The sequence below is a fragment of the Seriola lalandi genome, unplaced genomic scaffold (genome assembly GCF_002814215.2).
Source record: "Seriola lalandi dorsalis isolate HSWRI2012SDOR001 ecotype SW California unplaced genomic scaffold, Sedor1 jcf7180002052274, whole genome shotgun sequence".
Taxonomy (NCBI): Eukaryota; Metazoa; Chordata; class Actinopteri; order Carangiformes; family Carangidae; genus Seriola; species Seriola lalandi.
Genome location: NW_019522827.1, coordinates 1,750,768 through 1,767,070, shown reverse-complemented (window position 1 = coordinate 1,767,070; position 16,303 = coordinate 1,750,768). Strand labels below are relative to the sequence as shown.

General features: G+C 39.3%; 1 protein-coding gene across 1 annotated transcript in view; it reads left to right on the top strand.

Annotated features, from left to right (window-relative positions):
- Nucleotides 1-16,303, top strand: part of ppm1h (protein phosphatase, Mg2+/Mn2+ dependent, 1H) — a 35,531-nt gene that overhangs the window by 7,817 nt on the left and 11,411 nt on the right. Inside the window, exons 2-6 of the mRNA XM_023400343.2 lie at nucleotides 2,731-2,896; nucleotides 5,244-5,600; nucleotides 13,261-13,373; nucleotides 13,563-13,647; nucleotides 13,896-14,014. Of these exons, the coding sequence (XP_023256111.1) occupies nucleotides 2,731-2,896; nucleotides 5,244-5,600; nucleotides 13,261-13,373; nucleotides 13,563-13,647; nucleotides 13,896-14,014 (840 nt within the window). The remainder of the gene's footprint in view (nucleotides 1-2,730; nucleotides 2,897-5,243; nucleotides 5,601-13,260; nucleotides 13,374-13,562; nucleotides 13,648-13,895; nucleotides 14,015-16,303) is intronic.

Below are 16,303 nucleotides of genomic sequence, written 5' to 3'. Positions count from 1 at the left end.
CCGTGCGGTTTGGGAGCCACTGACTTACAGTAAGAAGATGTATAAGAAAAGAGATTTTCCAGGCTTTTAGTGTTAGTGCTTTTAAGCCACACATATGGTCACACTGTAGTATTTGAGGTCATAGGGTGACAGTCCAGGTTTAATATAAAATAGGTGTCATGTACATGTAGCCATATGATGTTTGCATTTTTCTGAGCTTTTACTGCATTTCTGCTTGTTTGCAAAGTGTTGATGTAGGGCTGCAGCTAAGTTATTTACACTGTAAGTTAATGAGTTGATTAGTTTTCCAATTAATGGGGTAATTATTTAGTCTAATAAATGTCAGAAAATGATGAAAAATAGCCTACCTGTCACAATTTCCCAGAATTGGATTTCCAAATAAGAATTTATAATTCAAAGCAGGTGTGTGGCGATATACTGGTATTAATGATAATAGTGATATTTAAGAAATGAAATATTGATACCATGTTACACATTGGATAATATTATGATGGCAGATGTCAGGCCTGGTGTATCTTTTATTTATCAGTTCATCTGGTTGCCTTTTCACTATCCATTAAGGGTAATTGTTATTTTTCTACAGTTATGGTTACACACTCTCCACCTCCCGACCATAGACTGTAGCTATAGAGACCAAAACCATTTTCTGCACCAGGCTGTACACATGTTTATTTCTGCTCTAAAGTTGGACATTTTATTTAACAAGGGAGTCTATGAGGATTGACTCACTTTTGGAGCCAGCCTCAAGTGGCCATTCAAAGAAGTACTGTTTTTGGCACTTCTGTGTTGGCCTAATTTTTCAGCCCTGGAGGTTGCTGCTTTCTCCCTACACTCGTATTTGAGTCTAATTCATTTACCAAATAAGAGACAAAACACACAATAAACAAAGTTAAAGAATTTGACGAAGCATTGTTATTAGTTTTTGTGTTTGTTTGTTTTCAAATTTTCTGTATTCCTTTGGCCAAACTCTGATATCATGACAGCTCAAAAATATTCAGTATTCATGTCACTGACAGTAAATTAAAGCAAGGAAACACAGCAAATCTGAGAAACAGGAGACAGTAAATGTTTGACATTTGCTCCTGACCAATGATTCAATAAGAAATAGATTTTGATTTTCTCAGTTAATCAACTTCTTAGCACTATTCTGATACAAAGTGAGCCTCATGCCTCATGTACTTCATAGCTGCTGTAGCTGTGTGGGAAAATTAAACAAGTCTTGTTGACACACTACAGGGGGCCTTTACTAGTTTTTAGGGGTGGTTATGGTGAATAGCACATTGTGTAAGACAGCAATTAAAATCAATCTTCCTGAGTGAAGGTCTGCCCAGCGAGTATCAGTTTTACGACCCACAGTGTTTTCTTAGCTGGAGACGGAGGGTCTCTGCTCTGCATGTTCATCCCCGTGACCAATTAGGATTATTTATATAGGATCCTCCATAGGGAAACAGTCATGGCTGCCTCTCACATCGCAGATGATTGAGAATAGCTTGACTTGATGTATATGTTAATGTATTTAAGCACGTTAAGAAATTTTAAATGATGTTTTTGTATCACGTGTTGACAGAAGAAGCAGACAAGTAAAAAGTGACAGGATTTCCAGAAAAAATAGATATTTTATATTTCACATTTTGTTCCTGCAGGTCCCTTGCTAATTTAACCTTGTGTTCTCTAATTTCATAAACTACAACAGTATATTTGCACAGCTTTAATAGGACCACTGTAGACCTAACATCTCCTACGGTGTGGCTAAATTAAGAATGCCTGGAGTATTGTTAAGCAGCGGGTGCTTGTCCCTGACTACAGCCGCTCTCAGCAACAGCAGCAGCAGCAGCAGCAGCAGCACACCATCTGCCAGGTGTTGTATAATGCAGTATTTATGTGTCTTCCTGTCCTCTGCCCTACATGCGTGGGACTCAAATTGAAATCTGTATTTAAAGTTTGTGTATCGGCTGACATTAATTCACCTTATCTCGGTGTGTTTAATGCAGAAAACTGCCGTCATGCAGGTGAACCCTTAAACAGAAGTTTGGTTTTATAGTCCTAAGAACATCACATGGATGAAAGGTCTTCCTCTAGCCCCCCGTATCTGCTGAATCAACAGCCATGTGTCCAGTAGATGCGTTGAGCAAGAGTCCCTTAGATTACCTGCATCAGTGTATCATCCTCCAACATTCGGGAGATTAGTATCTTAGTAAAAAATAAATGCACGGCTGAAAAGTGAAATCAAACACACAGCTGTTACTAAACTGTTTTCCCGGATATAGGGGCGTACTTGACGTGATGTGAGTGAAGATGACAACTGATGTCTTGGAAATAGTTCATCCCTCAGGCTTTGTTAGGAGTTTTTTTTATTTTTTTTTTAGTATATATTAAATTAAAGGAATCTAAATTCTACATCAAAGTATTATTTTCTATTTTATTATAGGATTGAATTATGATTATATACTGCACATATATTTTGGATAACACTATATACTTTCATATAATGTATATTGTATTTCATAATTATAGTTGTACACTTATGTATATCATGAATAGTCCACACATCATGCTTGCCAAAGTTGTTTTAGCCATTGGGTTTTGCTCCAGATTCTTCAATGTCTTGTTTTATCTTTACTTTATTCATTCAGATTGTTTTTATTATCTCTTTGTCTCTTATCTTAGATGTCCTGTTAAGATAGCTTAAAGCTTAAAGCCCCTTTTCTGTGTCCTGTTATCTCTGTTTAGAGTGATCAATGCAGGAAAGAGCACGTTAAACGAAGACCAGGCCTGCTGTGAAGTGCTGGTGGTCAAAAGGAGACCTGCAGGAAGCTGCACACCCAACCGGACCCCCATGACCCGCAGGAGGTCCTCCCTGCCAAACGGAGAGGGCCTGGGCCTCCGGGAGAACCTGGTGAGTCAAACTGATCAGGAAATATTCAACGTTTCCACCATATACCACCAAGTCATGTTGTTCTTTAAAGTCTTATATTTTTAGAGCAAAATTTTTAAATAAGAAAAAATACAAACTGAATGTTAGGCTGCATCTTGAGAACTTAAAATAAAATGCTCTTTTCCTGGAGCAAGCAGCTGAGCCATCTCTTTGATAAAATGTTATCGCACTTGAATGTAGTGGATGTAGTCCTTGAATGTCCCCCAGGGGCCTGTTGTTGGGACCCACTGTCCCTTGCCTTCATCCTGTCCCATCAGCAGTTTATTGGGACATACAGCGTCCTTTACACAGCACTGTGGCCTTCAGCTGCTCTTGACAGCCACTAACACTGGAAGGCAAATGTGAGTGTGTTCACTCATAGAAAGACACAAAGAGGATTTTTTAAGTTAACCTTGTGTGCTTTTGCAAATACAGTATGACGTGTATAAAAGAAAACTACATCATTATGGGATGCAAAGTCACTGCCTTTATACGGCAGTGTACTACATTAATGCAGCATACTGGAGGACTTAATTCAGTCACTGACAGCATTTGCTCTGTCGCCTTTTAGCTACAAGGCTGAAAAAACAGCTAATCTACTGATATTTATCTCCTGTGTTTCACTTTATCTGTCTGATCTGACATGCAGTATTTCCTCATTGAACAGTTCTTTCCAAAGTAATTTAATTTCCAAAGACGATGCATATCTATATAAAGTAACACTGCTGCTAAAAATTTCCTCTCAGCCCACCAGCACTCTACTCAGGCCCACCCAGAGCCTACAGGAAACTCATGCAAGTACCTCATGACTCACTACTGCAGTTATACTAGACCAATAAGAGTAGTGTAGAGCCTTTCTAGAGCTCTTAGCTTCCTTCATAGGCTCATGTTGTAGAATCGGCATGCACTATATTTAGAAAACCCTAGCTGAAGTGTCTGCAGAAATATGCGAAAGCAATGATCTGCACTCAGTGACCAGAAAAAATGCAGAAGTCAGCCCTCCCTTTTTCACTTTACATCTATGTCACGGCATAATGAGATGTATGCAACTCCAAGCAACTTCATGACTACATTGTATATGACGTCATCACTAAGAGTGGAGTTAAATCGGTATCTCACAGACTTTGAAAAAGCAGGACCACTGGTTCCAGGAGGGCGGAGGATCAGAGAGTTTCTGCACTTTTTGAAGGCGGCAAACTCAAAGGTGTGTGATGAATGAACCAGATCACAGGAGACTTTGTCTGAACATCATGTGGGAGGAGGCACTTTGTAGATGGACTCATGGGACAGTATCCAGGTCTGGATCAGACAGTTTTTCATGACGGGTCTGTTAAAACCTGCAAATTGAAGCACTGATGCCAGAGGAAATATTAACATCATAGTGCAACAAGTTCATCCAGGAAGTGTATGATCAGAAGATGTCATTGAACTGGCCGCTGCGGTTCCCTGAAAGCACCGATGGGATACATTTGAATACAGTTTCTGCAGAAAGGAGCTTTCACCCATTAACATTGCGTAATGTGAAGCACTAAAGCCTGCATGAGTCAGCTTCCTGTCTGAGTCTCTGCCATGATTTGTGGCTGGACTCATGGCTAAAGTTGGTCCAGTGTGCTATTAAAGTGGGTTTTTTTGTATCCTTCTGGTCACTGACAGTATACATCAGCGGTTCCCAACCTTTTTGGCTTGTGGCGCTTTATGCAACATCTATTTATGACCTCCTGCTACGGACTGCGAACTGTATGAAAAAAGCAATGATTAAGTAAAAGAAATTTGTATAGGCAAAAGGTTTTTTCTCTTATTTCCCCCTGAGATTTCCATTATCTTTGCACCCGTTGGTGGGTCCAAGCCCCTGGGTTGGGAACTACAGCTGTACATCATAGCACTGCAAAGGGAATGGATGCTTGGAATTGCCCTACATTCACACTTTTATAAGTCTGGATCAAGAGTCATTTCATTTAATTGATTTGATAACAAAATATACTGTATCATGTGTGTCTTAAATTCATCATAAACTCAACTCAACTCAAACAGTAATGGATGAGGCTGTTTTCCAGGTATTTTGTTAGAAAGCTTATTAGAACCTAGATTTAACCTGCTGAAATCAGCTTTTTGTAGAGAAACTGTTGAAGAAACTAATTCATATTGGAACCAAAGGAACAATAAATTATTTTCAGTGGACTGCTTCTTATCTGACCATCCACACACTGACTTATTATGATTGTTACGGTGTGAATGTGGGATCAGATAAAATGTTCTGATCACACCTTGTAGATTCAAATATTGACACAACTGACTAATGAAGCCGTGTTTGACTCTCACCCGTATCCAGGAAAGCTCTGAAGACCTAACCTTTCACTACTGGGCGTTGTTCGATGGCCACGCCGGCTCTGGGGCGGCTGTGATGGCCTCCCGCCTTCTCCATCATCACATTGCTCTGCACCTTCAGGAGGTGCTGGAGATCCTCTGCACTCCAAACCTGCTACCCCCCACATGCCTGGGTGAGGAACCCATCAATCACCACCTCACCCCGACGTCGCAACGCGCCCTTACCAGGGCTGCCTCTCTCCGGGGCGCCGCGGGGGCTCCAGGTTCACCCAGCACCCCGCCCACACGCTTCTTTACTGAGAAGAAAGTTTCACATGAGAGCCTGGTGATCGGAGCCATTGAGAATGCCTTCAAAGACATGGTAAGAGGCACGTTCTTGGTAAGAAGTAGGAATATGAAAGTTTTGGGGTTTTTTTATTAAAAGGTCTTTGATGAACTTTCCAATAAAATGAAAATACTACGCACAATTTAAATCACAGAGCGTGGTGCTACTAATCCTCTAGCACAAAGAAAAAGGGAATTCCACCTCAGACAATCTTAAAGACACTGTCCCTGATTCTGTTTCTATGTCCGCTTCTGCCCCCAAATCTGGTACTGGCCTCTCCGCTCAACTTTAATGTTCCATAAAAAGTGAGCTGGAAGCAAATTTAGAGATTTGATGGCACGTTTCAGTCCTTTATCAAAATCAGAAGGTGTATCTTTAAGCCTTTGGTTTTCTAATTATTCATATATTAAGGATCAACACATAATTATGGATGATAAATATTTATGTTGTACAAAATTGTGTATTTCTTTCAGTGAGGTTCTTAGGTTTGCATCTCTCTTGAGGAATATTGGATAGTTAAATCTTTATAGGCCTCTTAAACACTTTTGAATGAAACTATTTGAAAATCATTCTTGTTGAAAGGTTCGCTGCTCATATCACACTGAGCTCATTAACTGTGATGAGGACTCACAAGCAGGTATTTCTACACACTTTATTAACAGGTCAAAAAGGTTGGAAACTTCTGCTTTAAGATGATATAGTATAGTATGCCATCATTATTCTGTGGACTGTTGGCCTTTATGCCATGTCCGGCTGCCTTCAATATCGCTGTATTGCTGCTTCACTTAGTTATTTCCTATATTTCCCAGGTGAGTCATGTCCTTCACTATGAAAGGGTGTTGCTGAAAAAGAAAAATGCACATTTTTGCTGCCTGAAGTGACTAAATCCAAATAAGTTTTTCTTTGCATACATTTTCCACTGACCTTATGCACACACACAACAGGACTAGTCATTTAGTTCACATTTATCAGTAGCTGTGCACACAGATCATTCAGTATGCTTACTTAACATCCATTAAACTCTAATTGCTCTCTAAGTCAACTGATATTGATTCACTGCAATTAGAGGGTCAAACAAAATGCACATAGGCATCCCAGTTTTCTGCTATTGGTTAACAAAGATAAGCGTACACACATGAAACATTTTCCTGTTGAATTTGAGTACATGTATACACAGACACTCCATATGATGTTTTTTATACAATGCAATAAATAAAGTTTATCACAAACCATCTTGATAGGCACTGCTCCTTCACCTGTCAACCAAGTGCAAGCAGCGGTGGTGGGCGGGGCATAAGGCCTGATCCAAGATTTCTCAATGAGGAAGTAAATGAAAATGTGCTTCAACAAGATCCCCAGTTTTTCATTTTTTTCCCATTTTATGTGAGAGAACCATATTAAACAAAATATTTAATCATAGCAGAGGATTTTTACATAGTTTAAAACATGTCTGGAGAGGAACTTTAAAATAACTCTTCACGCAAACTATATCTTTTGTGTATCACTCATTCCCCGTCGGCTTGAAAAGAGTTTCTTTCTGTCAGCTTGGATTATTTCAGTTACAATTCATTCAAAGTTTCCATGATAGAAAAAACAAACTTCAAAACATCGAATCACTACTTCAGCATAATCTGCCTCTGCTGTCCATCTGTGTGTATGTTCCAAGCAGTCAGTATTTCACCACACATGATGACCATCTGACTGTTTAGTGACTGTTTATACAGCTATCGAGGCCAGAATCAGAGAAGCAGCGTTTGATACTCCAAAAGTTTTAGGTATTAAGGTGTTTACTGTACTGCTGTAAGTTGATATGGACTCGTCTGGAGTGTCATTCTCTTCTGTCAGCTCAGAGAGATGAGTAGGTGTGTTACCAGCTGGGCGAAGGTGACGTGGTGCGTGAGGTTGAGGTGTGATCACACAAAATAAACTGTACGATAACTCAGTCGCAGTCAATAAACAGCCTCTCAGAGTCAGGAGAAATGATGCACTGTTCCCCTCTGGCTGCTGCAGGTCACACACACTTACCTGTGCTGCGAACTGATGCTGGAGATTTAACTCATGCACAGGCCAAGACATTGAGACCAGAACCAATCAAAACAGTGCGGGCCTGCCTGCTTTGAAGGGGACAGGTCAAAGGTCACTGGCCGCAGTTTCAACATCAGGGCTTTGATCAACAGTCTGTCATGACTTGGTAGTTACATTGGGAGATTAAGGTTGCTCTAAATGAAAATTAATTTATTTTCTGTCAGTCGACTAATTGACTAGTTTTAGCTGAGACAACATATGCACATGATTGCAAAGTAAAGAACTAAAGCAGTATGGCAAATACAGAGGCCCCTATGCGATAAAATAAAAATAAGAAAATACATGAAAATATATTTACAAATAAATAAATAACATCTGTTTAGTATCTATGTTGTCTTGCTGTTGTAAAACCCACCCATCTGGCTTTGCAAGGTTAAAACAGACGCTCTGAATTATATTCCAGTAATGCTTGACCAACGTCAACACATCACCAGGTTTTTGCTAAAAGCTAACATCTGTTTTGTGGGTGAGATCACTCAGGGAGGATAAATTAGATGTTTATGAAGGGCGGTGCAGATCAATCTTCAATCCCATTAGAAAACACCATTAATCCTGGTGCTTCCTTGTTTTAACCACTAGATGGCAGTGTGCAATTATCTATGTTTACCAAAGCTGTATAATATGATAAGATGAATTGTTCCACAGAGTCATGAGGACTGTGTTTTTAATTACTTATGATAATACTAATACTAATAACTGCTGTTGGACAGTGTTGTACTTTCACACTAAAATTAGTTTAAACTATCATGGCAGCAATCAGCAGAAATCCAGTTTTTGAGAAGAGTCCAGATCGGATATTAAAATTATGGTCTACAGCTTACCTGCAGTACATATCATGACTTTACAGTGCAATAGTTTCTCTTTCTTTTGCTTTCTTTTTCCTTCTCTATTCATCTTTTTCTAGTCAGAAACATATCTGCCCACGACTCCTAACAGTCAGCAAACATCTATGTCTCTCTCTGCCTCCCCGCTCTCCTCTCATGTGCCTCTCCAGCTCTTTATCCAGTTTTGAATCTGCACTTTTTCTACCTTGTGCACCCTTTCTTTCTTAAAGGGTAATTGTACTGAAATCCACCATTTCAAGCATTGGAGCTGAGGTCACAGTATCTTTCACTCTCATACACCTAATCCTACAGCTACAAAACTGTCTAATGGTGGTCTAAAATTGTTCCTCAGAGAGCGATATTTCAAAGCATATTTCCAGCTGATTGTTCAGTGTTTTACTAATTTGTTTTTCCAGGTGGTTACAGCATTTTTTTTCTCACCTATGAGCTCTAATTACAACACCTACTTTCCTCCGCAGCTGTCATTTATTTTAATTTGAGTAATTGTTACAGAGAAATTAGATGCACTCTGCTTCAAATGATACACATTTCTGCTTGGAACAAAAAAAAAACTGTCACTTCCACTTTTTATGAGTAACTACCCAAAAGCCGATTTTGGCAGACTCTCACCCCTAAAAGCCCCCCTTATTTTTTAATGAAGCTCATTCTTTAAGAAAATGGGAAATGTCAGAGAGTCTTGGGAAGGTTTGTCGCTCTAAATCTCTGTCTCAGAAGTTCACCGAGCCTCTGTATCTTATCAGTGGTGATCCACCTTTAATTCCCCTCTGACACGACTCACTGCATTCCTATGAAAGTGACTGGGTTGTGTGGACTTGCTGCTCAGGCCCGATAAACACTCAGGGATGTATAAACATAAAAAAAGTAACTCAGAATCATATCACTCTGAGCTGTTTTTTGGGCCTGGACAGGAATAAGAGGGGATGAGATCTCTGGCCTCGTCTGACCCTCTGCAGTGCAATTTAGTTACATTTAGCCCGTGGGCTTGGTGCTCTGTGTGTGTGTGTGTGTGTGTGTGTGTGTGTGTGTGTGTGTGTGTGTGTGTGCGTGTGTGTGTGAGAGAGACCAGGTTGAGCTTGATACATATCTTCCCACCATGTGAGTGTTTTAGAGCTCAGTTTATGATGATCAGGAATAGGAAACAGTCTGACTAGCCTATAAAGCTCAGTATCTGCCACATTATATGGTATGTAGTTTATCTGTACAAAAGCCAAAGTGTAACAACAGCAACCTCATCACTGTGTGGTTGCACAGACAGAGGAGACTCAGGAAGTCGCTGCTCCCGGCCAAGAAACAGTCTTGCACAATACCCTGTCTAAAACTACAATGTGTCGTCTTTACATTTGTCCATTTTTGCGCTGGATTAAACAAACAAGACATAATTAATATCTGTGAGCTTTAGAGGTGCTGTTAGGAAGATGTTGTTCCTTTTAGACAAGGCCAAACTAACTGTTTCCCCATTTACAGTCTTGCTAATGCTAATTTAGCTAACTAGATGCTGGCTGTAGTTTCATATTTATCATCAAATCATAATAATGGTATTAAGTTCAACCTCCTCATTTAACTCTTTGCTAGAGAGGAAATAATATTTTGCTAAATATCAAACTATTCATTTAATTAGTGATCTTTATAGGTGTTGGTGTGCTTATTTTTGAACAGTGGAAAGAGCCAGCTAGCTGTTTCCCCCTGCTTCCACTTATGCTAAGCTAAGCTAATCACCTCCTGGCTTCAGCCGTGGCAGACGTTAGGTATCAATTTTCTCTCTCTCAGACAGAAAGCAAATAAGCAAGTTCTCGAATTACACTAATCCATTTTCAGGTCACTGTTACTAAGTTTTTACCATGAGGTAGCCATGTTGTTAGGCATTGGCCTTCAGGAAATGAATGCATTATTTCAACCTTTTTACACTCTAAGTGTATTTCTTGTGTTTTTTGTTGTGTGGTATGAGGAGTAGTCTAGTTGTCAGAGCGTATGTTCTCATCAGTGTCTGTTTGTTGGTTTGGTGGTTTGTTTGTTTGTTAGCAGGATTGCCCAAAAAGTAGTGAAAAGTGCTTTGCATCAAACCTGGCTGAGGGATGGCACATGGACCAGGGAAGAACCCATTACATTTTAGTGCTCATCTGGTTAAAGGGGTGGATCCAGAAATAGTTTTTATCACTTTAACATTGCAACATTGCATTTTTCAACATTTTTGTCTATTTATCAGGAAATAATGTACAAATCTTGATGTAAAATATCAGACGCATAAATGGTGTTGACATCTAGTCTTTGTACAGTGTGTTTGGCCTGCTGAGTGTAATTCCAGTTAATCATTCAATCCAGCCATTCTTTTTCTACATTTTCTCTCCCTGTACATCTTGGTCTACATTGGTGCCTGAACAAGTTGTCAGTCTATCACAGGTTAATAATTGAATATTGAATATAATATATAATATATAAATACTTAAAGTCTAAGAGGTATGGTGTGTGACTGTGTGTTGGCAGAGGCTTGTAGTTACAAATAGCTAATTTTTGAAAAGATTTTTTTTGAAAAGGTCCTTTTTACCCTCATAAACAACTTACAGTATATGCCACTGCTTTTGCTAATTAGTTAAAAATGATTCCTTCTGTTAATTACCTGTCTCACTGTGTTTCATCAGAACTTTCCATCCCTTGCAAACCTCTGTCGAAGCCATCGCTGTTCTCAGAGTTCATTTTTCTGTTCCTTTGTTTGGATCTAGTAGCTTTAGGCGCTCCCATTCTTTCTGCAAACTCATGAACCAGGTAACATCGTAGACAACAGAGAGATTTTCTTTTTTGGTCTATTCTGTAAGTCCCCGTGGAATACAGGGCTTTCATGACAAAACCATGTTAAATAAAATTGTTCATTTTAAAAGTATGAAGCGCCTACTGTGAGTTTTGCAACAAATAAGGTGTTTAAAATTTTTATTTTTATTTTTTTTGCATTTGTGTTTCCTTGAGTCAGTCTCTTTCACTGCATTAAGATACAATTAATGCAATTGTGTGGGTGTGTGCTGTATGAAAGTTTTTGTGTATGTCTGAGCTGTATTTTAATGTCCTTGATTTTTTTTTTCCTGAGCATAGTCATTTGGATTTCAATGGAATTATAGTGGAATTTGATAAATTCTCCTCCTTCTTTGTTGCTAGAGTGGCAGATTTTTTTTTCTTAGGTGAACGACTACTTCATTTACAGTCAGTTTTTATTATAAAGGCTGATATGATTAAGGACTTCAGAAATTGGGAAATTCCTGATTTGTTAGTCCGACCTTGTGGTATTTCTTGGTCTTTAAAGGACACAAACACTTTAGTTTGAAGGAGTGCAGCAAGCGTGTTTGCAGTGGCAGTTTAGTAGAATGAGATGTGTATGTTTGAGCGTTGCATGTCTCTGTCTCTTTCTGCCTGTTGTTCGATTCTTCCTGGTGGAAGTGGAGAGGAGAAAGGTGTAGATGTTTATGCAGGCATTTTCATTATTAAAGACTTTGCCTGCAGCGAGAGGTATTGGATACAGTGAGGATAAATATGTATGGCTGGCTATGGATTCATAATTCATTCAGTGTGAAGGACACATTTGTTCACCTCCCTCCCACTCAAGTCACACACACACACACACACACATGTATCTGTCCTCTATACACCTTCATGCCCTCTCACTCCTGAGAAATGTGTTGCTTCTTCAAGCAGACAGTAGCAACATTGGTGTGTGTGTGTGTGTGTGTGTGTGTGTGTGTGTGTAGTAGAGTGGAAGGTTACAGAAACTCACACATGCATGTACACACAGACTTTCTAAAGTCTTATACAAAGAGTACACAGACACACACACACATGCAATCGGATTCACACACACACCCATCTTTCATCCAGACACAAACACACACATATTGATAGACACAGTGTACACACACACACACTACAGTCCACTGTTGTTCCCTGATCAGATATAATCACATATGTACACTTACGGTAAACACACACATATTTGCAGAGTTGCAACCAGATGGAGGTCGTCAGCAGCACAGCAGAAGGTGATGCGCTTTAGCTGGGGTGAACATCCATCCTGCGAAAACGTGTCAAGGCTGGACTCACTGCAGACGTCTTCACCCAACATTTATCATCCCACTCAGTCTGTTGATAGTGATGGAGGGATGTGAGGGAGGCACCCCGGGCGTCGTCCGTTCTCCTGGCCTCAGTTCTGCCATGAGAGGAGCTGCTAACGTCAGATCAGCACCAGCCAGAGAGAGAGAGAGAGAGATAGCGAGAGAGAGAGAGAGAGCAAAGAAGGGTTAAACCAAGAGTGAGCAGCTTGGTTCAAATTTATGTTAGCGTTTTGATTAATTCACTGACAGGTTAATTATTCATCCAATTAATGAACTAATAGTGTGGGTTTTTTCAAATCATTCTTTTGGTTTAATTAGCACCAAATTAATCTGGGCTAATTAACTGGTGTAATAACCAGCAGTCCCTCCAAACTTTCTCTAATGTCCTTTTTGGTTTCCATTTTGTTTTATTGCTTCTTGACTTATGGCACTCTTGATAAATTAATCCATTATGTGGCTATAATTAATAATCATGCATCATGGCAGGTTTTAAATATGAAGGAAATGCTTTACTCAGCATCAGGCTTTAATACTATGTGCCGCTGCGTGATAGGAAAAACTTTTTGAAGGCTGTGATGATTAGAAACATGATTATTTCCAGAGGATGTGTGTGTGTGTGTGTGTATTGTGTGCTCTCATCAGAGGATTAATGTGTGTGTCTGTGTTTGTGTTCAGGATGTACAGATAGAAAAGGAGAAGGCAGTCTACAACATCTCAGGCGGCTGCACTGCTCTGGCGGTTGTTTATTTAGACGGGAAGCTCTACGTTGGGAACGCAGGGGACAGCAGGTGAGATACACACTCACACATGCAAACCATACGTAACGCACAGGCCACGTGACGTTATTTTTTTTTTTCCTTCTCTGTCGTGAAGTGTCCCGTCTTCTTCCTCGTCTTATCGTGTCCCGCAGCCAGCAGGAGCAACACTGACCCAGCTTAAAGTAACAGAGATGTGTTTTGTCTGCTCCTCACCCTCAGAGCTATCATTATCCGGGCCAGGGAAGTCATCCCCATGTCAGCAGAGTTCACGCCAGAGTCAGAGAGACAGCGACTGCAGTTCCTGGTAAAGAAAAAAAAAAAAAAAGAAACAACCTTTCTCAGCTCTTTTTTTTTTTTTTGAGAACACAGCTGTCAGATATTAGCAGAGCTGACCTCCCCTCCCGTTGAGACACTGGCTATGCTTAGCTCTGTCTCTCTTACACCGCCTGCTCTCTTTGCCAGCTTAATAGACTATGGAATTGTTTTTCCTATCCCCTGGGCTTGTCAATCTTATTCTTTTTTTGTGTTTTTTTTTTTTTTTTTATATCAAAGGCCTACATGCAGCCCCACTTATTAGGGAACGAGTTTACACATCTGGAATTCCCGAGGAGAGTGCAGAGGAAAGAGGTCGGGAAGAGGATGCTGTACCGTGACTTCACCATGTCGGGATGGTGGGTTGATTGATTCATTTATTTATAGACTGATTTAACTATGAAATCATCACCTAATCTGAATATGCACAAACATGCTAACTGTGAGGATAACAATGTTTGATTTTTTAGATTTTTCTCATTTTGCTGCGTCAGTATGTGTGTCAGTGAGGCAAGACGCAGCCAGTGAGACATATAGTTATTTCATGCAGTGGTCAATTTTGAGATTTGGGGCTATTTTGCTTCCATAACATGTTTTCTCTCAGGCTAGTGGAAACAAAACAAAATACGTTTTACTTTTTATTTTACTGCAATTTGTCTATTTGAGTCTGTAGATGTGAATCACAATACTTCATCTTTAAAGGCCGATTTCTCAAAATGAGTTTCTTCTCATTTCAGTACGCATACATCGTACACCAAACTTTCCAGTTTTACTTTTATGCCAATATTCTGAAGGTTTTTACAGAGGCGGGTTGTTCATATATCATTCATCGCCATTCAACATTTTATTCCTAAGAGCATGTCGAAAATGGATTTTTTTTCAGTATTTTCTGATTTATGATGTGTGAGAAATAGAGATCCTCTTGTGAAAACCTTTGACTCTAACGTGTTGACAAAATGAAACATGAACTTTGAAGCTGGCTTTATCTAATGTTCCTATTTCTGTCCTGGAAATTTATGCAAATCGGTGCATATTTAATTACACAAGACCTCGTGTGTATATAAACATACAATTGCAGTAAACTTATAAAATAAATTTCTTATTGTAAGAAGTAAGCTGGGGGAGTTTCATGGTGATATCTTTTAGTTAAATTTTTACTCTATTCACCTGTAGTGTCTTGCTATGAAGTGTCTCCTCTGCCTTCGTGCTACATTATTTAAAACAAAACACATTTGTTAAATACCATCTTCAGTTTTTTTTTCACATCTTCTAACTGATCTCGCATACAGTCAGATTCATTAATGTGCCCTCAGAGACAAATTACTTCAAGACATTATCTATATTGGAGTGATTTCCTATAATGCACCAAATATGAAAATGCTCCATAAAAGAAATTTCCATCACATTCATTGTGTAACGGAATGGAGAAAAAAAAGTAATTCAAAGCTTTGCTGTCTAGGAGGCCGTGACATTTCTGCTTCAGAGTGTGAGAAGAGCACAAGAAGGAATCTGTGGGCACAGCAAGGCCCCGGCTCTTTATCTTATTGTGGATAGGGAGATAATAAAGGTCAAAGAGCCTGAGGAAGAGGGTGTGAGAGGGAAGAAAAGGGAGAATACATGAAGACAGATGGAAATGTGAAAGCCAAAGAAAAAGACAAGAGATGGGAGGAAAGGAGGGGACGAGGGCATCAACGAGATGAAACGGGAGGGAGGGAATGATTGCATGTACAGCTTCAAGTGCCGACTTTTAGACCTATTTTCTTCTATTATTTATTTCCTTTTAAGGACTTTGACACTAAAGTAACTCAGACATAGTTACACTGCTCCTGAGGTCACATTAGGCTAAATGTCAAGTTAGCAGCACTCTAATCAGAAAAGTCTGACAATCAGACCTTTAATAAAAGTTTATAAATAATCTGTGCCCAAACTGCACTTGAACTGTGGAAAAATGACAACAATGTGTCAAAAGAAGTGTTTTATGTTGGGGATACACAGGCCAAACGCTGATAAAGTAATTAAGAGGATTTAATCCAGTAACATATACAGATGTCAGTTTATTAAATAAATCCTCCTCCGTGAAGGTTATAATACTCAGCTTTTATCCAACAACGAAGTTGATTCAGCTGTGTGATCATTTTGGAGGCTGGTGAACTGTGTTGCATTATCAAGAGAGGAGTTTCTGTTATTTAACTTACCTTTATTTATATAAGTGTATAACTGGCAGACAAAATAATAGAAATACCTGTCTTTATAACAGCACACAGAGCATTACTGTGTAAGCAACACTGATATGCTTACACAGTAATGGTAATAATATGATATGTAATACATTTGTAGTAAAATTTTGTGTAAGATTCTTCTGACTGATGGTGCTCAAGCTTGGATCTGATCCAGGATCAGCTGTCACAGTTTAAACAGAAACAAACAAGGAAACAAACTGAAGTGAAACCAGTCTGAAAGACTGTGACGGACCAGTTTTTTTAATTATACTATTAACAGCAAAATGTGCTCAAAGTATTAAAACGTAATGCAGACAGAAAGGCTCTGTCAGTGTTATGTTGTTATACTGGACTATTATTACTGATTATTCACTGAATTAACATGTAAGCGACATTTTTTTATGATGCAGCTGGAGACAGTTTTGACTT